The sequence below is a fragment of the Saccopteryx leptura genome, chromosome 5 (genome assembly GCF_036850995.1).
Source record: "Saccopteryx leptura isolate mSacLep1 chromosome 5, mSacLep1_pri_phased_curated, whole genome shotgun sequence".
In the NCBI taxonomy this organism is placed as follows: Eukaryota; Metazoa; Chordata; class Mammalia; order Chiroptera; family Emballonuridae; genus Saccopteryx; species Saccopteryx leptura.
Genome location: NC_089507.1, coordinates 72636454 through 72662881, shown reverse-complemented (window position 1 = coordinate 72662881; position 26428 = coordinate 72636454). Strand labels below are relative to the sequence as shown.

Genomic DNA, 26428 nt, shown 5'->3' with positions numbered 1-26428 from the left:
GAAGAGAAACAAAATTTGTTAATCTAGAACACAATTCTTAAAAATCTTCATTACAAACATATCAATATCAGATATTAAAATATGAAACATTGTGAATCATTAAATCATTAAAATATGTTATTTAAAATCAGCTGGTAAAATTGGCAATACCTCTCTTTACATTTTCCTTAGAATATTTTTCATTATTTTCCCCAAATAATATATATATATATTTGAATAATTTTCTAATCCATGAGTGCTCTAATTGAGGGAGCAGACCTAAGTTACAATCGGTGCCAATATATCAAAAAATGAGCCCAGATTCTTTAGTGCATCTGAGTGAAGATTAGTTAGCAGACAACATCTCAGAGAAACAACCAAAGAGACATTTAAGGGTCTCTCAATCATCTTCAAAATTGGACTAATTTACAATGACAAGCTGGTTTAACCCATCATTCAAATAATGTTCCTATATATCTTATTACTATTTTAGGATGTTAAGAACAGGTTTTACTTGAGACAAAGTTTTAAAATATTTTAGTCCATGAGATATTTCATATATATCTTTTTCAGAAATCCATGTGAGGCCTAGGCTAGAGAGCCTTTTGACCTCTTACACAAAGTACCCTTCCTAATAGCAAAAGACATCAGAAAATTAGGTAGTTTGGTTAACAACCCATAGCTAGTTTTGTATGCTCTTCAGATTGGGGATGGGATCTACTCTCATGTTTAATCTAGGTACTCAACTTTTGGCTGATAGTGAACAATAAATAATCTCTACTCAGAATTCCTCTTTTACTGTTTGTGTTGCAGTTAAAATGGGTCATCTCAGAGTCTTAAATGATATTACCAGCTGTTTCTCCTTCAAATGATCGAGCTGAGAAAAGCTCATTCAGCAGAAGAAAAAAATCTAACTTGTATGGATGATTAAACAACTTGGTATGTGACTGTGACACCTCAGTGATCATGCATTCAGTTGAAAATGTTCTTTCTGTCTCTCTCAATGGGGAGATTCAGACCTAAAACTACCAACCCCAAACAGGTGTCTATCTATACGAACATCATTTTACTATTTCATTATCTTTACTGGAATAACTTAACTACTCCACATAACTTTATTAGTCATTTCAAGAGTTCCCCAAAGACCCACTAGTTTTTCAGTAAAAAGCATCAACAGATAGCTATACCCTAAAAACCACAAAACCTTTCACTTTAAAATCTTCATCTTACTGCTTCCAAGCCTACTCTCCTAAACTATCAAATCATGATCTTTACCCAATCCCAATTAAGCTTCCAAAATGAAAGGTCTGCCTTAAACCAAATTTAAATCTCAATAAATCCTAACTTGTCTTTCCCTGTCTAACAAATGACCAGAGTTCAGTGGAGGTAACTTTTCCTCTTACCTCAGTAAAAAATAAGTTGAGCCCAGTCTTATCAAAAGGTTGGGGAGCCAGTATAAGACACTAATATCATGGCATCACTCAAATTTACGAGTTATTCAGACAAAATATGGTTGTATTTAAGTCATCCTAGCAGATCAAATTGTCTCTTTATAAAAAATGTGGTCCTCATAAGAATAAGAGAACCTCAATTCCACTGTAGATTCTTGGAAATTTTGATTAGGATGCACAATCAGAATATAAATAAAACGGGAAACATGCCATTGTAATACCTGATAAAATGATGCTATTAAATTTTTTATAATAAAAGGAATAGAAATTCTTTCCTTTTATTATAAAACTAATTGTTTTTAGTGTGTACAATTATAATTTAATTTATTGTAATACTGTGAAGTGTTCATTATTATTTCTCTCTTTTCTGCCTTAGGCACTGTAGAAAATTATGTTTCATGTCAGCAGTTATTTTTCTTGTTGGTGAACAATTTTAAATACATAAATATTCTACTTCTACAGAACAAAGACCAGCATTTGCTTTCTTATTTACTTGTTCATTTTGACAGTGACAGCTGATGTTGTTGGCATTATCCAAGCAATTGTATGGAGATGTCACTACATAATTGTGAGAGGCCATGAAATTTTATATTGAGACACATATTTTCTTTCTAATTGCTCTAGAAAAACCATGCTGAATGAAAGTAATCTTTCCTTTTGATTGTATCCTCTGATGAACTTGAGCCACTGACTGCCCTTCCGCACAGCAGAAAAGAGTTTGTAATAGTAGAAAATGCTACCATTGCCAGTTTCAAGCCAGTTCTCTGACTTCATTATAATTATTATTATTTAATATTGAGTTAGGTCAGAATATGTAAACATTTTTCAACTATAGTTGATTAAGTTTTGAAAACTATTCTACCTGAAAGGCTTCCCTATAGCTAAGTGATCCTCCTGAAGTCTAGCCAAAGTCTGACAGGCAAAAGAGCCAAGAGCCACAGATACTTTGAAAACCACAAATACAAGTGATTCACTCTGTTGACAATTACATACAAAATAAAATAATTAATTGCAGTTGTGCTTAGGAAATGAAGCTAGTTAATTTCTTATGAACAGGTCTGTTGGCAATACAAAATAACAGCATGTCCTTGAGCATGACCTTTAAAACACCGAATATTCATAAAGAGCAGACACAGAACTGGTCTATTTCATACTGTCTAAAATTCTTCCAGCTACGTCCATTCTTCTGTCATTTAAGTACACTATTTGACACAGTGAACTGAATACAGAAAAGAATGTGCCCAGGCAAATGTCATGTTTTGAACAAGGTTAATATTTAAAAAATATTTTAAAAACTCAATATAGAATTAATGAATTAATCAACTAGTCAATTAGTGAACTGATTAAGCAAAAACAACGAATATACTTCTCACCAAAATTAGGGGATATTTCAAAATGAATATGAAGTTATAAAATATCCCCTAATTTTGGTGAGCAGTATAAACAAAAGCCATTAAAATTTTGAAATATCTACCCTGAAAATAAATATTACTGACAATTGTACAGTCTTGCATTTAAGGAATAATCATGATTTCTATACCCTATTAGTAGAACATAAATAAATTACTGCTTTTTCAAGGACTACAATTAGCAAACATTTTACAAAACTTTTCTTTTTTTTTTTTGCATTTTTCTGAAGCTGGAAACAGGGAGAGACAGTCAAACAGACTCCCGCATGCGCCCGACCGGGATCCACCCGGCACGCCCACCAGGGGGCGACGCTCTGCCCACCAGGGGGCGATGCTCTGCCCATCCTGGGCGTCGCCATGTTGCGACCAGAGCCACTCTAGCGCCTGAGGCAGAGGCCACAGAGCCATCCCCAGCGCCCGGGCCATCTTTGCTCCAATGGAGCCTTGGCTGCAGGAGGGGAAGAGAGAGACAGAGAGGAAAGCGCGGAGAAGCAAATGGGCGCTTCTCCTGTGTGCCCTGGCCGGGAATCGAACCCGGGTCCTCCGCACGCTAGGCCGACGCTCTACCACTGAGCCAACCGGCCAGGGCAACAAAACTTTTCTTATTTCCATTCAGTCATTTGCAATAACTTGGAGGAAGAAATATGAGAAAAAAATATAAAAATTATATAAAAATTTAACAATGTATTTCAAAATATATTTAAGTTTTTACAATACAAAATCCTTACAAAATGATCCTTCTGGACAGCTAAAGTTTATGAACATCTAGAAACTTTTTTCTCTTAACATATTAAAGAGTAAAAATAACAGTTTAGATAGATACACTTCCAAAGTGAATTATACAGTTTCCCATCTTATCAGAGTAGGCACAATATAACTTTTTTCTTGATGATGCAGGGCTACAATAATTTTTAAAATGCTATGGAGTAATATATTGCAATACAATAATTTCATGACCTGCTGATACAGATGGAAATGTCTGTTATTACATTAAATGATCCCACACTGTTGTGCTACTTCATGACTTTAATTACTTTTCAAAGCTTTTTGCCTTTTCCTTCTAGGTTAGCAGTCCTTATATATATTTCAGCACATTTGGCATGTTTGTTTGAGCCAAACCTTTCCTGTTCTTCTAAGATGTTATTTCCTCTTCTTCTAAGAATTGTATGTAAAATTATAAGCAGCCAGGTCCAGAAAGATAGTGAAAAGAAACTGTCATTTAATGTTAAGATCTGGGTTAATATTAGCTGTGTGAACTTCAATAAATATTTTAACCAAAAAAAATTTTGCTTCCTCCTATGTATTTGGGATATATTGACACCCATTTCAAAGTGTTATTGTTATAATTTAATGAGACAAAAACATATCTGGTATCCCTTGTAAACTATAAAGCAGATTCCAAATGTTTGATAGGATTACTATCAGCATTATCAGGGCAAGATTGCCATCTAATGGCATCCAAGCAGATAACAGGCACTCTACCCCTTTTAAAGTAGGAATGAAAATGCAATAGCTCCAGCTGATCGAAACTTCCAAAAAATAACTAATGCCACAATTGCATCTTAACTACATCTGTTACCCAAAGAGTGTATCACAGTAGAACATTATGCACCTTTATTATAACGGCTTTTTCAAGAAACTAAACATCATCAAGAGCTTTATATAGTGAAACAGTGGGTAGGCATCAAGTAACATCAGTATAATTTAAACCCTAGTTCTGCCACTCAACTAAATTGTAGTTCTATACCAATGAAAATGCTCTTCTGTGTTCCTATCCCTTCATCCATGAAGCAAAAATATAATACATGCACTTTCTAGAGACTTGTTGATAGAATTAAATGAGATCATCTAAAGCAGTGGTCCCCAACCTTTTTTGGGCCACGGACCGGTTTAATGTCAGAAAATATTTTCACAGACTGGCTTTCAGGGTGGGACAGATAAATGTATCACGTGACCGGGACAAGCATCAAGAGTGAGTCTTAGACGGATGTAACAGAGGCAATCTGATCATTTTTTAAAAATAAAACATCATTCAGACTTAAATATAGATAAAGTGGAAATAATGTAAGTTATTTATTCTTGCTCTGCGGACCGGTACCAAATGGCCCATGGACAGGCACCAGTCCGCGGCCCGGGGTTTGGGGACCACTGATCTAAAGTACCTACATATTACTGCTTAAAAACAAGCAATAATAGAAACAAGTGCCTAGATCAGTCCTTGGCACAACATAGATGCTTCAGTAAATAAATGGAAGTTAATTTTAGTTTCTTGGATGAAGTCAAAGGCAGATATATATAAGCAATGCCAATTACTGAAAAAGTTAATAGAAGAGACAGTTTGAAACAAAAGTTTCAGTGTAACTATGATTTTAAAATGTTGTATAAATTAATTTTATTAGTCAAAAAAATCATTAAATACAAAGCCTTCAAACTTAGAAAAACTTTGGGTGGGTACAGGTGAGACATCTACTGCCTGTAATATTTTATCATTGAAAGTTCAATTTTCTCAAATCTAAAAGTTATTATTTAGCTCATTAAATTGGCATTTAAATAAAAAATGTTATTCTCTTATTATTTTACTTAATGCTATATTGTATAACTTTTAAAATACAGTGTGTCCGTAAAGTCATGGTGCACTTTTGACCGGTCACAGGAAAGCAACAAAAGACGATAGAAATGTGAAATCTGCACCAAATAAAAGGAAAACCCTCCCAGTTTCTGTAGGATGATGTGGCAGCATGTGTGCATGTGCAGATGATGACATAACACCATTTATACAGTGGAGCAGCCCACGGCCATGCCAGTCGAGATGTGGACAGTACAAAGGAAAGTTCAGTGTGTTCTGTGGCTCGCTAAATTCGAATCTGTGACCAAAGTGCAACGTGAATATTGGCGCATTTGTGAGGAAGCACCACCACATAGGAATAACATTACTCGGTGGGATAAGCAGTTGAAGGAAACCAGCAGTTTGGTGGAGAAACCCCGTTCTGGTTGGCCATCAGTCAGTGATGAGTCTGTAGAGGCTATATGGGATAGCTACCTAAGAAGCCCTAAAAAATCTGTGTGTGAGCCCACATTGAACTGCACTGAATAGGTATGAAATTGGGAGAGTTTTCCTTTTATTTGGTGCAGATTTCACATTTCTATCATCTTTTGTTGCTTTCCTGTAACCGGTCTAAAGTGCACCATGACTTTACGGACACACTGTACATGATAGTCACAAAATTAATTGCATGCATTGTGGCATTCTACAGTTAAAATTTGAGAAATACTATACTTGAAAATGTGGTTGAGATATTCCATTAAAAGTGACTGGAAGAATCACCAAAATTTGCAAGATTGGATTCTTATTAATCCTCAGGTACATCATATTTTATCATGCATATTATAAAAAGTGTATTAGCAAAAGTTCTGTTTTGCCTATTTTAAACATTGAATTTATTGGGGTGACATGGGTTAATAAAATTATGTTTCAGGTGTACAATTCTATAATCCACCACCTGTATATTGTACTGTGTGTTCACCACCCCAAGTCAAGTTTCCTTCCATCTCCATTTATCCCCCCTCTACCCTCTTCTGCCACCTCCTAATGCCCATCCCTCTGCTAATCACCATACTATTGTCCCTGTCTATGAAGGGTTCTATTTTGTTTTGATTTTTGCTTAATCCCTTTACCTGTTTCACACAGCCCCTCAACCCCCTGCCCCCTGACAGCTGTAAGTCTGTTCTTTACCTCTATGAATCTGTTTCTATTTTGTTTGTTAGTTTACATTGTTCATTAATTTCCACATGTAAGTGAAATTATATGGTTTTTGTCTTTTTTCTGACTGGTTCACTTCACTTAATATAATATTCTCTAGGTCCATCCATGCAGGCGCAAAGAGTAAGATTTCCTTCTTTGTTACAGCCAAATAGTATTTTATTGTATAAATGTACCACAGTTCTTTAGTCCATTCATCTATCAATGAACACTTTAAAAATGTCATATGCCAGACATGAAACAGAGCTGTCAACTGGACTTTTATACTTAGTATTCCTCACAACAAGTTTTTTAGGTAGACATTTTTGTTGTTCCTTCTGATGAAGAACGAGAAAATGAGAGAGATTAAATAATTTGTACAAATTTACACAGCTTGGTTGTTGGCTGAGTTTTGTGCAGAGTCCAGATTTCTAGCTAGTATATTATACTTCCAAATTGTGCTGTCATGTATTTCTTAGCTTTATATAATATTTTAAGATACCTTACACTCATTTTGTATGACCTAGACATACCAAAGTTTTAAAAACCTATAGTTTATTTTTGTAATTTTCTGCATGATGTTGCACTTTCTACATTACCAATCATATTAGCAAAGCCACTAGGGTTGCATCTCTGCTCTGCTGTGATAGAATCCATTAAAAATTAATAACAAAAATTAGCACCTTAATTAATGGAGTTAATGGCACTGGAGTTTCTAACTCACTGCAGAATTTTTTCTTACTTGTTCATCATTCTCAAAATAATTTAGCAGCTACCTAATTAACTTCTAATTAATAACATTGGGCCATTACTTCCTTATTTGCATCTAGACATATACCAACAGATACTGCCCTAGGTGTTTTTAGACTAATGTCTATGACAAAGAAATAAAACTAACATTTCAAGAAAATAATAAACTTTTACTGGGCTCCTATTTTATTCTAGGCAACTGTGAAAGGTACTTTACTTATAATTATGTCACTCAGGTAGGATGATATTTTAAATAGATATTATTACTGTCATTTTACAAATGAAGAAAGTAAGCTCAGAAAGATTGGATCAATTGCCCAAGGCCACTTAGATTAAGCTGGAATTCTAACTTGGATTTATCTGTCTCCAAAGCAGCTATTCTCTTTTACATTAATTTGTAGTTTCTTTAATTTGCATGGTTCTTTAAAATAAAATTTCCTCTCTGAGAGTTATTATAAGAATTAACTTGAGAAAGCTAAAAAAAAAAAGAGTACAACTCATTACAAGCATTTAGTTTTCCTTCTCATCAACTTACATCTTTGTGAACTAATTGTTAAACCTTATATATTGAATACAACCCACTTATGGGATTAACATAGGAATGAAAAAAGAATTGCAGAAATAGTATTTAAATGAATATGTTCCAAACTGATAACACCAACATGTGTTTCAGCCTTCTTTCCCTTTCTTTAACTCATATAATTAATTACAATGCTTCACTGTCAAATTAGACAGGTATATGTTTCCCATCAGCTCTGGTCACTATGATGGTTCTACTTACTATGAGCAGCCTAAATAGAAATATCACCTTGTTCTAGTTTACTGTGGAAAAGAATAGCTAGACAGTAAGCATTCCAAAATTCAAACTCAATTCTTATTCTTATTTCTTTACAGAACAGAATGTACTGTGTGATGTTTAACTGGCGTTTGGACTATGACTATTTATAGAAAAATTATTTTATTCATTTACACAAAGGTTACATTTTTCAAAGAGGTCATTTTGGAGGACTCATTAGGAAGTAACACTGCTGAACATAAGATATTCTAATAGGCTTTATGGTATTTATCTTATATCTGAGGACAATGCTTGACAACATGTACTTAATTCTCAACATTGAAATTATTCAAAAAATATGAACTATGAACAAAAAATTGAGGTTTATTTTTGGATTAAGCAAAATCCTTATAAAGCTCTGAGCTTTGGTTACACAGGTGCGTCATCATGTAAAATTGCTTCTAATGAGCATGATGCTACTTGCTTGTACTGAAAGTAGTTATTGAAGAAATAATTCTTGACATCAAATTATTGATGTCTTATGAAGATGTGAGCAAAATTATCTTTCAGTTCTTAGTAATAAGAATTTCTTTACTTAGAAGAATGCATTGATTGGTTGGCTGAATGATAACATATAATTTTAATCATATAACTGGTTGGGTTTCCTTCTTCACATATGTTGGTAGAACACTCCAAGAAACATTTCCACTCATTGTGGTAATACTAGTAAACATTCTATAAGTCAACCTTATCTATGACTTTATTTTATTATTCATATCCTTCTTTTATTGTTACCCTATTTTCTTCAAATGATTATTATTTTGCAAGATGTTTCAATAAATAGATAAAAATCTTAAATACAAAAATGTAAAACTACATAAAAAATTAAGCAAAAATATATTGCCGGTATTTTTCTTTGACAAATTATAGACTGCATAACATATTTCTCTACAAATAAATTCTTCAGATGACTTATTTGGATCTTAGATATATTAAATTTTGTTAGTACTGTTTTTTTATTCAAAACACTGTTGAGGTATATCTAACCAACATCACTACTAACATCTTCCATTCTCATTTGTGACAAAAACATCACCCTTGCAACACAAACAAGAGAGATATAGATAATTGAGTAGAGTCAGTAATAAATTTTTTTATTTATCAAACTATAAATGATAACATCTCATATTTTTAATTAAAAATAACTATTTGGCCATATATGTATTATAAATGATTTATTAAATAAAGATACAATAAATATAATATTTTACTGCAAGAAAAATAAAATTTCTGGTTTTAAACAAATTTATAATCCTGCATTTGAAACATAATGCATATTATTATTCATAAATAAAATTATTCAGAAGAGTAATTTAAGCATTAATGCAAGAAAATATAATAAAAGACATCTGGGAGGCTTATCCAAAGGCTATTGAATTTAAAAGCTTGGCTTTTAGGTTAGAATTTACAATGATAAAAATCAGATAATGCGAAGATCAGAGTAAATTATTTAGAACAGTTGCTTTATTTTTTTCTCTCAAGGCAAGTTTTCTGGTGGGAATTTGCTTTGAGTTCATATGCCTTCCTTTCTCCTTTGTTGCTTGTATTAAGAAATTAATAATATCCACTTACAGCATTATAAAACAGATATTTTATTTGCACTATTGTTTGCACTACCTCTCCATTTACAGAGGAATTGTTAATGTAGGACTCTGCAGATACATTTCTATTCTTAGAGGATCCCTGGGGCTATATTCAAATTGTCCCTTCTACTTACTAAAACACACATTTTTAAAAGCCTAACTGTCAACTTACAATTCTCTTTTAAATAAAAGTACAGATAGAAAAGAATGAAATAAAAACATATTGGAGATATCCAAAATAATTATGACTATAAAAATTAATAGTCACATTTACCAAAGTAGGTACAGTCATAAACACAAAATTTGACAAAATGATGAAACATGCAGATACCTACCCAAATGTTTAAGTATCTGAGCATTTCTATGACACAGACCTGGAACCACACAACTCAAACTGGCTTTTTCTCTTTTGTTTGTGGAGTTCTGATATTTTACTTGTCTGGTTGACATACTTCAGCTCATGTTGCTCATAATATAGGTAACATATATATTATGTACACTGTTGTACTTCAGAATGTCTCTTTCCATGTTAAATCACTCAATATACACAGTATCCAATACAAACATTTTGAAAAATGCAAGGCAATAATATATATATATATATGTATGAGGGAGGGGAAGAGACAGACACACACACACACACACACACACAGGAAGGGAGAGAGATGAGAAGCATCAACTTGTTGCAGCACAGTAGTTGTTCATTGATTGTTTTCTCATATGTGCCTTGATTGGGGGGAGGGGGTTCAGCTGAGCGAGTAACCACTTGCTGAAGCCTTAGGCTCAAGCCAGCGACCTCTGGGCTCAAGCCAGCAACCTTTGGCCTCAAGCCAGCTAGCCTGTGCTAAAGCTGGTGAGCCTGTGCTCAAGCCAGTGACCCTTGGGTTACAAACCTGGGTCCTCAACATTCCAGGTCAACACTCTATCCAGTGTGCCACTGCCTGGTCAGCACAAGTCAATTTTTTAATTAGAGATTTTTAAACTGTTCATTAAAATAATTTTTTTAATTAAAGGTGTTTGATTTTCTATAAAGAAAAATATTAAATTTTACTAAGTTTTGCTTTTAAAATCTATCTACCTATCTATCTACTTATCTATTTATCTGTCTATCTCCAAATATGTCTGACTATATATTTTTATTGTTGTTCAATTTATTGGGGTGATATTGGTTCAAAAAACTATACAGGTTTCAAGTACACAACTCAATACAACATAATCTACACATTGCATTCTGCTCTCAGTGCCCAAACAAAGATCCTTTCCATTCCCCATTCTGCCTACATCCACCCAGCCCCACACCCCTTTCCCTCTGGCTATCACCACACTCTTGTCTGTGTCTGTGTGTTACAAATATGTAATTTTTCAGTCAATCCCTTCTCCTTCTTTCATCCAGTCCCCCAGCACTCCTCCCCTCTGACAGCTGTCAGTTTGCTTCACCTGTCAATGCCTCTGTTTCCATTTTGTTTGTCATTTTATTTTGTACATTAGATTTCACATATAAGTGAGATCATATGGTATTTGTTTTTGGCTGACTTGTTTCACTTAGCATAAAAATCTATAAGTCTATTAATGGTGTCACAAAAGGTAAGATTTCTTTCTTTTTTAAAATAGTTCAATAATATTTCTTTGTATAAATGTACCACAGCTTTATTTATCCACTCACTTACTGATGGGCACTTGGGCTGTGTCAGATCTTGACTACTGTAACACTGTAATACTTTTTCAAATTAGTGTTTCAGGTTTATTAGGATATATTCCCAGAAGTAGGATCACTGGGTCATAAAAAGTTCCATTTTTATTTTTTTTTATTTTATTTTTTTTAATAATTTTATTTTTTTAATGGGGTGACATCAATAAATCAGGATACATATATTCAAAGATAACAAGTCCAGGTTATCTTGTCATTCAATTATGTTGCATACCCACCACCCAAAGTCAGATTGTCCTCTGTCACCTTCTATCTTGTTTTCTTTGTGCCCCTCCCCACCCCCTTTCCCTCTCCCATTCCCCCCTCCCCCCCGTAACCACCACACTCTTATCAATGTCTCTTAGTTTCACTATTATGTCCCACCTACGTATGGAATAATACAGTTCCTGGTTTTTTCTGATTTACTTATTTCGCTTCGTATCATGTTATCAAGATCCCACCATTTTGCTGTAAATGATGACATCGGACCATTTTTATTTTTTTGAGGCAACTACATACTGCTTCCTCAGTGGTTGCACCAATCTGCATCCCACCAACAGTGTACAAGCTTTTCATTTTCTGCACATACTGAACAGCACTTATCATTTATTGATTTATTGATTATAGCACTTCTGACAGGTGTCAGGTGGTATCCCATTGTGGTTTTAAGTTGTTTCTCTGATGATTAGTGACATCATCATTTGTCACTTTTCATTTCTCTATTGTCCATCATTATGTGCTCTTTGGAGAAGTGTCCATTCAGGTCTTTTGCCCATTTTTTAATTGGGTTATCTTTCTGGTGTTGAATTATATAAGTTCTTTATATATTTTAGAAATTAACCCCTTATCACATATATTATTGGCAAATATGTATGTTCACCCATTGAGCAGGTTCACTTTTCATTTTGTTGATGGATTATTTTGCTGTGGAAAGGCCTTTTAGTTTGATGTAGTGCCATTTGTTTATTTTTTTCTTTGTTATCCTTGCACAAGGAGAGATATCAGAAAAAATATTGCTATAAGAGATGTCTGAGATTTTACTGCCTATATAATCTTCTCAGATTCTTATGCTTTTGCAGCTTACATTTAAGTCTTTTATCTACTTTGAGTTTATTCTTCTGTATGATGTAAGAAGGTGGTTTAGTTTCTTTCTCTTTCTTTTTCTTTCTTTTTCTCTCGCTCTTTCTTTCTCTCTTTCTCCCTCCCTCCCTTCCTTCCTCCCTTCCTTCCTTCCTTCCTTCCTTCCTTCCTTCCTTCCTTCCTTCCTTCCTTCCTCCCTCCCTCCCTTCTTTCCTTCCTTCCTTCCTTCCTTTCCCTCTCCAATTTTCCTAATACCATTTTTGGAATAGAATGTCTTCGTTTTATGTCCATACCAAACATTAACTGACCATAAAGGTGTGGGTTATTGATGGGCCCTCTGTTCTGTTCCATTGACTTATGCTTTTGTTCTTATGCCAGTACCAAGCTGTTTTTTTATTACAATGGCCTTGCAGTATAGTTCAATATCAGGTTTCGTGATACCTCCAACTTTGGTCTTCTTTCTCAAGATTTCTGAGGCAATTCAGGGTTTTTGTGGTTCCATATAAATTTTGGAAATTATATTCTGGATCTGTGAAATACTGCATTGGTATTTTAATGTGAATTGCACTGAATTTATAGGTTGCTTTGGGTAGTATAAATATTTTAATTATGTTAATTTGGCTTTCTTTTAAATAAAAATTATATACATTTATAGATAACAACTGAGTATTTCCAATGTGCAAATTACTGTAGTAGAAAGCACAGCAGAGTTTCTACACTTTCTACACATGGTTATTTCTCTAGTCTTTGCAAATCTGACCATTAATAATTGTATGTTAAACTAAAGAAAATTTACAAATGCCACACATGATAATTACTACAATATTTGTTTAATAGTTTTAATACAAAAACACTTCTGTGGTATTTTTAAAATTAATCTTGGTCATTATATTACATAAGTCATCTTGTCCTCATTAAAAACTCCAATGAATTTTTGCTTTAATAAGACTCTATAGCAAAAAATAAATGTCTTGTCCTAAGAAAGCTTTTTAAAACCTTTTAATGATTTATAGTAACTTAAGTTGTAGAATTTAATGTTATCATTATCTCAGTTTTGAGACTTTTAAAAATAACTTTAATTTTTTAAAAAATTTACTAATTTTAGATGACAGAAGAAGGGAGAGAAAGAGAGAGAAACATATATTTTGTTGTTCTACTTATTTATGTATACATTGGTGATTCTCTTATATGCCCTAAGTGAGAACAGAATGCAACCTTGGTGCATTGGGACAACACTCTAATCCAGCATTTTTCAATCTTCTGCATTTCATGACACACATAAATTCACTACTAAGATTCTGTGGCACACAAACAATATCTTATATTTTTTGCTGATCTGATAAAAAAAAATAGGTAAAATTTTGATAATTCAAACCAAACAGCTATTGATGTGTTGGCTATTGTCATTTTTTGCCAGTCTAAAGAAAAAGAAGTCATTGCCCCTGAATAAATAGTCAGGTATTGTATATTTAAAAAGTGCTTGCAACATACCAGTGTGCTGAGGCATACTGGCTGAAAATCACTCCTCTAACTATTGAAGTATATATTTATAAAAGAAAAATTAAAAGATGTTCATTCTTTGTTCTTGCTTCAACAACACGTATACTAAAAATGTATACTTTTTGTTCCCTATCAAATAGTTGAGCTAAGTTTTTATATATTCTTTAAAGATTTTATTTATTCATCTGGGGAAGAGTAAAAGATAGAGAGAGAGAAGGGGGGAGGGGCAGGAAGCATCAATTCCCATATATGCTTTGACCAGACAAGCCCAGGGTTTTGAACCAGTGACTTTAGCATTCCAAGTCAATGTTTTATCCACTGCACCACCATAGGTAAGGCAAGTCTTTATATTTTTAAGTAATTTTTTGCTATTTATTATGGTTGCCTACCAACACAACTGAGTGAGCTAAATTATCTATAATAATTATTATTTGATTTTATTTGTATTATGAAAATCTTTTAAAATACATAAAATAGAAAATATATTATAACTAATCAATAAACCTTTTACTACATGCATACTCAGTAATGGTAACTTTCAACAGTTTTCCAACTTTGCTTCATCTATTTCTACCTCCACATTTGTAGGTGAAACAAATGTTAGATATATTATTTAAACTATGTATCTTTTTAGAGTTTTCCTTATAAAACAAAAACAATGATATTCCATCCCTCACATAAATAACTGTAATAATTCAGTTATTTCTCAAATTTATCTGAAATATTTTTACAGTGATTTTATGTTTTTCATAGGTATGCCAACAACATCACATTCCATTTACCACTTTTAAACTATGATATAACACCTATTCTCTTTGTATAGTGTCATTTGTTTGTTGAAGAGACCAGACAAATTATGCTGCAGAATTCCCTGTGTCCTACATTTGGTTGCTAAAGATTTCACCATGCCATTTAATATTCCCTCTCCCCTCAACACAGTAATTCCTATCAAATCTCATGTTTTCATCAAGAGACTAAAGGAGACTCAGGTACTTGTGAGCAAAAGTGGTGAGACTATGTACTTCTCTAGGCATTAAGAAAGACAAAATATCTAGTTGTTACACTTTTAGTGACATTAAGATTGATCAGTGGGTTTAGGTATTGCCAATTTAATCCATTATTGCAAAATTTGCCAACATCAAAACATTTTTACAATCTTGCTACAACACATACAGAAACTTCTATTTTGCAGCTCACAAATCTTAGGGGATATTTCAAAATGAATATGAAGCTATAAAATATCCCAATTTCTATGAGCATTATATTTCTTGTAATGACTGATTACTATAACACTGTATATTCAACATGTCTTGTTTCCAATATTTTTATTACACGTATTTTGTTATGAGTAGTTATTTTTTTATATTATTTTATATATCTCTACTAATATAAGATTAACTTCATGAATAGTTTTGCTAGAGATTGACAAATACCCCTCCAAATGTTGTACATCCTCACCATGTGTAACTCTTTTATGATAAACATGAATGTCAGAATTATATAAGGTATTTGCATAAAAGTGAGAAAAATATATATATATATTTTTAAATCTTTCAAATCAACTTCAGGAAAATGTCTCAAGAAACAGTTACTCTGTTTGTATTCAACTTAAAAAATTAATTAGCTTTTGTTGATATTAACCTAAAATAAAGTATAAAAAATATAAATACTGTTATTGCCTTCTTTTGATAATTATTATTATGACATTATCAAAAATACTAAACTACTGCATGAAAAAAATTCATCACAAAATAGAACTGGAAATTAAATCTAAATCTTTATATTTAAAAATATGGACACTAAAATCCAAGAGGTTGATTTTCTTAAATGTATGTAGTAGGACCGAAAATTTCTCTGTTCCAAATTAATTTTATTTTTACTTTGACTTGAAAATGACTATGTTGAAGGTGTTATTTACAATAAAAAATGTAAATAAAGCTTGTCTTTGTAATAAGTATCTAAATTTGAATGAACAATTTACTCCTCTAACAGTTTTAATTTTGGCATTTGGAAACATGACATTGTATGTTTTAATATATGCATTTAAATTATTACAAATATAATGGGCTTCCTTATTAATCCATTCAACAAAAATTTACTTATACTATAATTCTTTGTATGTGTGTATGTGTTTATGAGCATGTATTTGTGGTTGCTATTGGAAATTATTAAGTTTTTGGTCAATTTTATTACATCAACATGAATCCTCACAGTTACTATGAAAGTGACTAAGATTTGAAATGGTAATTCTTGATTCTGAAACTTTCCATTTGGTTATAGAAAGTAAATTAAAAAATTGGGTTTTTAATTATTATTTTCTTCCATATATATTAACTATTTCATTAAGTGTTTACTTAGGATTTCATTCTTTGTGTGTGTGTGTATGACAGAGAGAGACAGAGAGAGGCACAGATAGGGACAGACAGAGAGAAAGGGAGAGAGATGAGAAGCATCAATTTTTCATTGTGGTACCTTAGTTGTTCATTGATTGCTTTCTCATATGTGCCTGGATGGGGGAGGGGACATTACAGCAGAGTGAGTGACCCTTTGCTCAAGCCAGTGTCTGTGGGTTCAAGCTAGCAACCTTTGGGCTCAAGCCAGTGACTGTGCTCAAGCTAGTGAGCCTGCGCTCAAGCGAGATGAGCCTGTGCTCAAGCCTGAGATCTCAGGGTTTCAAATTTGGATCCCCTGCATCCCAGCCCGATGCTCTATCCACTGTGCCTCCACTTTGTCAGGGAGGATTTCATTCTTTTAAACAACTTTTGCTTTACAGGTAATTTTTTTAAATTTATAATTATCTTCCAACAAAATTTATATTTGTATCATAGAGTTTAAGATCACCAGAATGATGAGTCTATGATACTTAGCAAGTGCCTTGCACATCTGCAAACTGGGGATGAATAGGACTGAATGCAGTGTCAACAATACTGAGCTTATCAATGAAAGCTAAAAGACTAGGATTAGAGTTGTAAAATATTATGCATTTATTCAATACTTACCAGAAGGGTGAATATTCTGTTCCTCTAACAATTCTAGATCAAGCATTAGATCATCTTCATCTAATTCACAAGATCCCAAATTATTCAAAACATCCTGAAGAAAAAGCAAAATCAAAAGTTAAAGACCAAAACGCTGTGATACAGAAAGTATTTATATGCAGATGTCATGAAGCAAAAGAGAACTCAAATTAGAAGTTTCAACTGATAACCAGGTAGTATATGACTATCTCTAAGATTATCAGGTCAATAAAAATTCTAAATTTATAAAAATCTTAAATTTTCCAATTATTTCCATGTTAGGTTTATAAAAGGGTATGTATAATTAAACAGAAATATATGTGTGAGCAGGTATCACATATATTAGAATACAGAAAAGCATTTATTTTAATCAAAACTACTTTTATGATCATGAGAAAAGATAAGACTTTACTTATTAAAATACACAAAGAGAATATAGAGATTTTTCAAATACATAGAAGTCTGAAAACTGAAACTTTTCATTATTTTTCTAGTGTTTATGTTTCCATTCTGTGGAACATTCTTCTAACACAATTAATCTTTTTTTTTCTCAAACAAATTATGTACAGTGCCAACTGAGAAACATTAATTTAGACCACACTTGGAAGTGGAGATCCAGTTATCATTTCTCAATTATTTAAATTAAATAACTCAATACTAATTAGATTAAAATTAACTGTTGATGTTTGTAATACCATAAATATCACAGCTACAGAATCTCTTTCTTTCTTTCCTTCTCTCTCTATCTCTCTTTCTCTATCTCCCTCTTTCAGAGAATAGCAAAGTAAACGATAAGGGTATATTGAGAAATCTTAAAGAAAAAGTGATATGCAAAAGCAGAGAATCTTGAGGGAAAAATAAAGAATTCATTTGTGTACATAGACCAGCAGTAAACACATTAAGAAAGCAAGAACTTACATTCAGAGACTAAGATTGAAATAACAAAAGTACAAAAGAATAGGACAAGAGAAAGAAACTAAATACTAAATGAATGAACTATGTCCCCAGTCACTTTTTCTATTGATTTGAATGTTATCATAATTCATAAAGTAAATATGTATTAAGAAAAGTCAAATGGACACTGAATACCTTAGTTATTGGAATTAAAATAAATGACACTATAATTTATTTTAAAAAAACTACTCTCACTGTAAAAAAAATAGAATTAAACATTAAACTTTAGAAATGTGTTATTTATGAATACTACACAATAATTTCAAAGGTAATAAGTATACCCAAATCTAAATGCTTCTTTCTGCAAATGAAAGTTAGAAGGAACAATTTTGTGTTGTATTACATTATACAGGGGGTCTTTGGGTTATGACACAGTTCCGTTCCCATGACAGCGATGTAACCCGACTTTTGGTGTAAGTTGAAACACATCCCAGCCTAACACAAATGGAACACTTGCATTTTTAACAGTCCAAAATGGCATATAACTCACTTTGTTGTTGTTACACCAAGTACGAACATCTCTCACATTGTAAGCTTTTATGGTTTGCACAGGATTTCTTCCTTTTATTTGGAACCCCCCCTCCCCCCATTCCATCCAGATATAGTAAAAGGTACCAGTGTCTTCCATGAGCCAAATCTTCTATTTGGATGCAGTTTATTTGTGGATGGTCCAAGATGGGCACCTCAGCCAAAATTGCTGATCAGAGCCCTTTCATAGAAATGAGAAATAGCTTTTCTTGGTGATTGATAATACAACATGCAAAATGCAGACCTTGGAGTTTACTGCATGGATAAAACCAATGTAAGTCTAATTGAAAATTCAAAAATGTCATATTAGTATGTAACCTGGTTCCTGGTTCCCACAGTTCCTCAAGTACAAAGGAATACTTGATATTTTCAGTATTTTCAGGACTGGCTTGTTCAACCTTGTTTTACATTTTGACATTTAATACATCTATTCAATGTTAACAAGAAAATAATTTAAAACCCTGGCACTTCACTTCCAACATTTAAGAAAATAACACCAACAAAATGCACAACTTAAATTTAGAGAACTCACACTGTTCCAATTTTATTCTTATTTTGTAGGTGACCTTGACATTTAGACTACTAGGGGTCCATTTGTTAGTGGTCTAGAAAACCTATCTTTAAACCTAATCATTTGGAATTTGGTTTGTTCCAATATCTTGCTTACTAAGCAACTTTCTTCCTAGTGTGGGGAAGAGTCATTTAAACTGTTTAAACCTCATAATTAAAGGAAAAAAAAGATGTAGCAACATGATATATTATATAAGGAAAATCAATGTAAATTCAAAAACCTAAAAAGAAACACTATTTTCCAGATCTGTCCTTAAAAGAGACAAATAGCAGAAATATTATGCTTGCCCTCTCCCAGCCCTCATGGGCAATCCAGATACTTGCTGCACAATATCCACCAACAAAAAAAGAACTATGCTCCTTAGATATTTCAGAATGTTTAAAATTTAAAAAAAATCAGGGGTAGTTTCGAATGGCTAAGGAAAGTAACTTAGATGGCTTCTCCCTGGCTAATTTCTGACACTATGAACACCAAAAAACAAAAATCGTTATGACTAAACAAAACAATTTAAGTCTGTCAAAGGATAAGCGCTCATAATAATTAAACAGAAAAGTTAATACGAAGGTTATACATAGGCACCAATGATGTACACATAATATCATAAACAGTAGAATCTGTTTAATTTCTATTGCTTTTAATATATAAATACTTAATATAGAGAGTTTTTTTCTAAGTATGTGTACATTTAGGAAGACACGTATTTCCATCTGTAAGAGGAAAAACTTATAAGTAAAGTAATAGCATCTAATATGGTAGCTCCGAATTAGTAATAGAAAAGACAGATCAACACTGATGGTCCCACTTCACAAACAAGTGGAAGAGGAGTCCAGAATTTAATTAAAACTAATGATCAACCCTGTATCGAAGAGGGTACAACTGTGTGTCTCAGACATTTGATGAATTACCAAACTATCTGGAAGTGGTAACTAAGCAGAAATAGTTTCTCATTTCCCGGTAGATAAATACTTCATAGCTCTATATAATAAAGATATAATAATAAAAGTTCAGGAGGTTTTTTTTGTTTTGTTTTGTTTTTTTTACATGGACAGAGAGAGTCAGAGAGAGGGATAGACAGGGACAGACAGGAACAAAGAGAGATGAGAAGCATCAATCATCAGTTTTTTGTTGCGACAACTTAGTTGTTCATTAATTGCTTTCTCATATGTGCCATGACCGCGGGCCTTCATCAGACCAAGTAACCCAGGGGTCAGGAACCTTTCTGGCTGAGAGAGACATGAAAGCCACATATTTTAAAATGTAATTCCGTGAGAGCCATACAATATGTTTAACACTAAATACAAGTAAATGTGTGCATTTTATTTAAGACCAACACTTATAAAGTACAATAAGTCTCTGAATTATTTTTAATAACTGTTATGCTGTTGCTAACCAATGATGAATAAAGTACTTCTTACCATTAATGTGACTTCTGGTGCTGCATGGTTTTGCTGATGGCTTTGTAGTCTGGTTGATATGTGGTGAGGTTAAGCTTCATGCAGGCATTGAGACTTCCATCCATTAAATGTGATCGTAGGTTGGTCGTAACGTTCTTTAGATGAGATGAAGACTGCTCACATGCATGCATAGAGCCAAACATTGTCAGTACAGCAATACTCACACAATGCAGTGTGTGGTATGTGACGGGAAGCGTGTTCCAAGTTTTGACATCAGCTGGTCCGCAGGTTGAAATTTTTCCATTTCTCCCCACTTGTGTTTGCTTGCCAACTCTGCTTTCTGTCATGCAAGTCTTTCCAAATCTTCATTTAGTGACTTGAACTTATTCACCCACATGTCTGAGGCCTTCAGGTCAGCAGCTTGTAGCTAAAATCTCTGACAGAGACACCAGGGATGTAACTCAGATCAGAGCTGTCCACTGCACACTCATGTGGATGGGTGATGAAATTAAAAAGATGAGTGCACTCACGAAATTCTCCAAAGTGCACTTTGAATGACTGCAGGAGATTATGAAGCCCGCTAGCCACTGGAGATCAAGATGTTGAGCAGGGTCACTTGCTGTGCATGCATCTTTAAACTCTTCAAGTTTTTCAAAGTATAGTAAATGACCTGTTTCAATGTCAGCAATGAAGAGTTCCAGCTTGTTTTCAAATGCAAACACTGTTTGTTGAAGGGATAAGACTGTATTTCCAACACCTTGCATTTTCACATTGAGCTGGTTCAGATGTTCAGTCATGTCCACGAGATAGTAGAACTTCAGGAGCAACTCGGTGTTAGCTAACTCAGGATGCTCGATGTTTTTCATTTCAAGAAAAGTCCAGATTTCGCTCAGACAAGCCGCAAAGTGGCTAAGCACCTTCCCTCTTGACAACCAACACACATTGCTGAGCAGAAGCAGAACAGGATAATTATTCCCAACTTCATCCAGCAGTGTTTTAAACGGTGATCATTTAAAGCTCGGGCAACAATAAAGTTGACCACCCAAATGACCAGTGACATCACCTCACCAAGCTGCTCGCCACACATCTGAGCACAAAGCACCTCCTGATGTAGGATGCAATGAAATCTTAGGATGGGTCTCTTTTCTTGTTCACAAAGAAGCGCTACGAATCCTCTGATTTCCCCACCATGCATGGAGCACCATCAGTACACAATGAAATAAGTGTATCTATCGGCAGATTTTTTCTTTAGCGAACTCAGGGAAAGACTTGAATAAATCCTCCCCTCTTTTTGTCTCTTTTATAGGCAAAACAGCAAGACTTTCCTCACGTAGTGTATCACCGACAGCATACCTTGCAATCACGCTGAACTAGGATAAATGGCTTACATTTGTTTACTCATCCAAACCGAGAGAAAAGAATGGTGCTGCATTTATGTCCTTCACTTGTGTTGCCTCAATTTGATTTGCCATTATGATGGTACGTTCATGAATAGTTCTTGCCAACAGAGGCATGTCTTTTATTCGTTTGATTATCTTGTCTTTATCCGAAAAGTAGTCATAAAGTTCATTGGCATCATCAAGCATGAATGTTTTGGCATACTCCCCATCTGTGAATGGCTTTCTGTTTCTCACAATTGCTAAAGCACCAGCAAAGCTAGCTGAATTCCAGTCACCTTGTTGGGTCCAAACAAGGAGTTGCTGCTGACTAGCTTGCACTCTGCACAGTAGCTCTTGACATACTTTCTTCCTGCTATCCCCCGCTGGATATTTTGATGCAAATGTAACAGGGCATGTGTTGAAGTGCCGCTTTTTATTTGACCATTTCATCGATGCAATTTTATCATTGCATATTAGACACACTGCAGAACCTGCTCTGTCCACAAAGGCAAATTCCTCTGTCCATTCCTGCTGAAAAGTACGATACTCCTCATCTTTTTTTCTTTTAGCCATCTTCTTTGTCAAGAGGGTTTCTGCAATTAGTTAGCTGACTACTTGATTAAAAGGAGGGATGTTTACTTCCTGACCTCACAACAACCTGTGTACATTACACATTAACCATTAAAAATTTGGTGTTGTCCTGGAGGACAGCTGTGATTGGCTCTAGTCACCCGCAACCAAGAACATGAGAGTAGGAAATGAATGGATTGTATGTAATACATGAGAATGTTTTATATTTTTAGCGTTATTTTTTTTTTTTCTTTTTGTATCCCTCTGAAGCTGGAAACGGGGAGAGACAGCCAGACAGACTCCCACATGCGCCCGACTGGGATCCACTCGGCACGCCCACCAGGGGCCAAGCTCTGCCCACCAGGGGGTGACGCTCCGCCCCTCTAGGCCATCGCTCCGCTGCGACCAGAGCCACTCCAGCGCCTGGGGCAGAGGCCAAGGAGCCATCCCCAGCGCCCGGGCCACTCCTGCTCCAATGGAGCCCCAGCTGCGGGAGGGGAAGAGAGAGACAGAGAGGAAGGAGGGGGGGTGGAGAAGCAAATGGGCGCCTCTCCCATGTGCCCTGGCTGGGAATCGAACCCGGGTCCCCCGCACGCCAGGCCGACCCTCCACCGCTGAGCCAACCGGCCAGGGCCTAGCGTTATTTTATTTATTTTTTCTTTTTTTCATTTTTCTGAAGCTGGAAACAGGGAGAGACAGTCAGACAGACTCCTGCATGCGCCCGACCGGGATCCACCCGGCACCCCACCAGGGGCTACGCTCTGCCCACCAGGGGGCGATGCTCTGCCCATCCTGGGCGTCGCCATGTTGCGACCAGAGCCACTCTAGCACCTGAGGCAGAGGCCACAGAGCCATCCCCAGCGCCCGGGCCATCTTTGCTCCAATGGAGCCTTGGCTGCGGGAGGGGAAGAGAGAGACAGAGAGGAAAGCTTGGCAGAGGGGTGGAGAAGCAAATGGGCGCTTCTCCTGTGTGCCCTGGCCGGGAATCGAACCCGGGTCCTCCGCACGCTAGGCCGACGCTCTACCGCTGAGCCAACCGGCCAGGGCAGCGTTATTTTTTTAATTAAAGATTTGTCTCTATGAGCCAGATGCAGCCATCAAAAGAGCCACATCTGGCTCACGAGCCATAGGTTCCCGACCCCTGAAGTAACCCCTTGCTCAAGTAGCAACCTTGGGTCCAAGCTGGTGAGCTATTTTTTCAAGCCAGATGAGTCCGTGCTCAAGCTTGTGACCTCAGGATCTCAAACCTGGGTCCTCCACATCCCATTCCGAAGCTCTATCCACTGCACCTCCTGTTTAGGCGAAGTCCAGGAGGTTTTAATACCAATAATATACCAGGTGTATACTATAGCATAATAACTGGAATATTTGTATGTACCACAAGCAAGTGGAACTTAGCAAATGATTTTGTGAGTGGACGCTAATATGGAACAAAATTAAAAGCTGGGGTTAAGCCTGACTAGGCAGTGGAGCAGAGGATAGAGCGTCGGACTGGGATGCCGAGGACCCAGGTTCGAGACCCCAAGGTCGCCAGCTTGAGCGCGGGCTCATTTGGTTTGTGCAAAGCTCACCAGCTTAGACCCAAGGTCGCTGGCTTAAGCAAGGGGTCACTCGGTCTGCTGAAGGCCCACAGTCAAGGCACATATGAGAAAGCAATCAATGAACAACTAAGGTGTTGCAATGAGCAACGAGAAACTGATGATTGATGCTTCTCATCTCTCCATTCCTGTCTGTCTGTCCCTGTCTATCCCTCTATCTAACTCTCTGTCCCTATAAACAAAAATAAAAATAAAAATAAAAAAGCTGGGGTTGAACTTAAAAAATAAATATTCAATAAATAAAGACCTAACAGTATATAACAAGTAAAGTTTAATTGAAAAAATAAAGTCCAATCTGATGGCCAGTTTCAAATCATCTCTGAATATATAGCATATCCCATATCTAGTTAACAACTCAGAATATGCTAATTTAAGAGATGACTTTTTTTTTTCTTTTAAGTCTGGTATACTTACTAAATCCTAGGGAAAATGCAAAACTAGACTTAAGTATTAGTAAAATCCCAGGAAAATATAAAAATTTCCACATCAACAAAGTTTAAGAAGAAAAAAATTAAAAATCTAAATCCTTTGTATAAACACATTTGTAACCAGTTTTGGGGAAAGCATATTGTTTTGGGTTTTTTTATTTTTTTTAATTTTATTTATTCATTTTTATTAGAGAGAAGAGAGAGAGAGTAAGAGAAGAAAGAGATAGAGAGAACAGGGGGAGAAGCAGGAAGCATCAACTCCCATATGTGCCTTGACCAGGCAAGCCCAGGGCTTCGAACTGGCGACCTCAGCATTTCCAGGACGATGTCTTATCCACTGCGCCACCACAGGTCAGGGGCATATTGTTTTTCTTTGAGATCACTGTAATATGTATAATTTTCTTCTTTAAAACTGGCTAAAGAATTTAAGATAAATTGATATTTTAAACTTGATACTTTAATAAATGATTAAGAACAATACCATTACATAAAATTTCAACAAATGAATAAATAGCATAAAAAATTTAATACATATTCCAATTTTGGTATATAGAATTTACATGAATATTTTGAGACCATTAATTGTTTAATCATAAGGAAATATTAATTATATACTAAATTCATAAGAGTACTAAGCAGGGTATTAAATTAAGCACAATTATTACTAAATATTCACTAAGCACACATTTAGAAATCTGTCAACAATACTGATTACTCACATAATCTCCTAAATGAGTTGTAGGCATTTACAGTATAAATGATTAATAAAAAAATTAATTTTCTAAACTCTAGGAGTATAACAATGAACTTAATAAGCATATTTGTTCATCATAGACCATTCAGATAATTGTACTCTAGTAAAGAAATTCTAATCACTTTCATATGTAAATAAAATATGTATTATAATTTATAATAGATCTGTACATTTATAAGTGAGTCTCTTGTGTTTAGTTAGTATGAATTAATTCTCCAGAGCCTGGTTGCTATGAGCTGAAATAATAAAATTGAATTTCTGAAACTACAAAGGAGAATAAAGAAGCTCTGATCACTGCACTAATATGTAACCATTCAATAAAGCCTATTCTAAATGCTTTAGCCTTAGTTGTCTTTTATTGAAATAAAAAATAATAATTATGATTCTGTCAAAAAGCTAAGACATGTCTCTACATAAGAAAGTATTACTTAAAAAAGAAAGAAGTTTTTCAAAGGAATTTATTCAATTATTAAAATACTCTTAGTGGTGGTATTATAAAGATGCTATTAATTGCATTTCTATAGTGGTATATTTTAGTCAAGGACTTTCAAACAGGCTTTTTTTTATTTAGAAAATTATATTTAACAGGGTGATGTTAATCAACAAGAGTATATAGATTTGGGGTAAACATCTCCACATCATTTGGACAGTTGATTTTGTTTTACACCCATCACCCAAAGTCTAATCATCTTCTATCACAAACAGGCTTAAAACACCTACAAGCAAGCTGTGGCATCCTGGTCTGAACTTCAGTAGTTGTTTATGTAATATTTAATGACATAAAAGAACTATTCTGATCATTATTTGATCAAAAAGTAATGAGAGAATTATTCAAATTAATAAGGAATAGTAAATTTATTCTGCATTCTTCTAGTTATTCTACATTACAATCAGATGCTGCTATGGTATACTAGTCTAATCATAGGCATTTCCATAGATTGACTTATAAATATTATTTTATTATTGACAATGTATGATGTAGCTACTACAGAAGACCTTCAAAAACTTCTCTATGTAAATCTAAAAATACATTCTGAGACTTGCATTACGACTAGTTATATTTGCTGTTTATTTCGGGAAAAAGATAAAGTCAACTAACTTGTTGTCTTTAAATAACACATACCACCCCCCAAAAAATAAATTACATGAATTGTAAAAAACGAGAGACATAAATGTGACAAGGTATACACAGCATCAAAAACAGGCATTGAAACAGACAGGG

The 26428-nt window shown here is 34.5% G+C and overlaps 1 protein-coding gene across 3 annotated transcripts in view; it reads right to left on the bottom strand.

The window, feature by feature from the left end:
* CCSER1 (coiled-coil serine rich protein 1) overlaps positions 1-26428 on the bottom strand; it is a 1510224-nt gene that overhangs the window by 1206304 nt on the left and 277492 nt on the right. For all 3 annotated transcript variants that reach the window (XM_066385743.1, XM_066385744.1, XM_066385742.1), the window contains exon 4: positions 17013-17106. In XM_066385743.1, coding sequence (XP_066241840.1) covers positions 17013-17106 — 94 coding nt within the window. The remainder of the gene's footprint in view (positions 1-17012; positions 17107-26428) is intronic.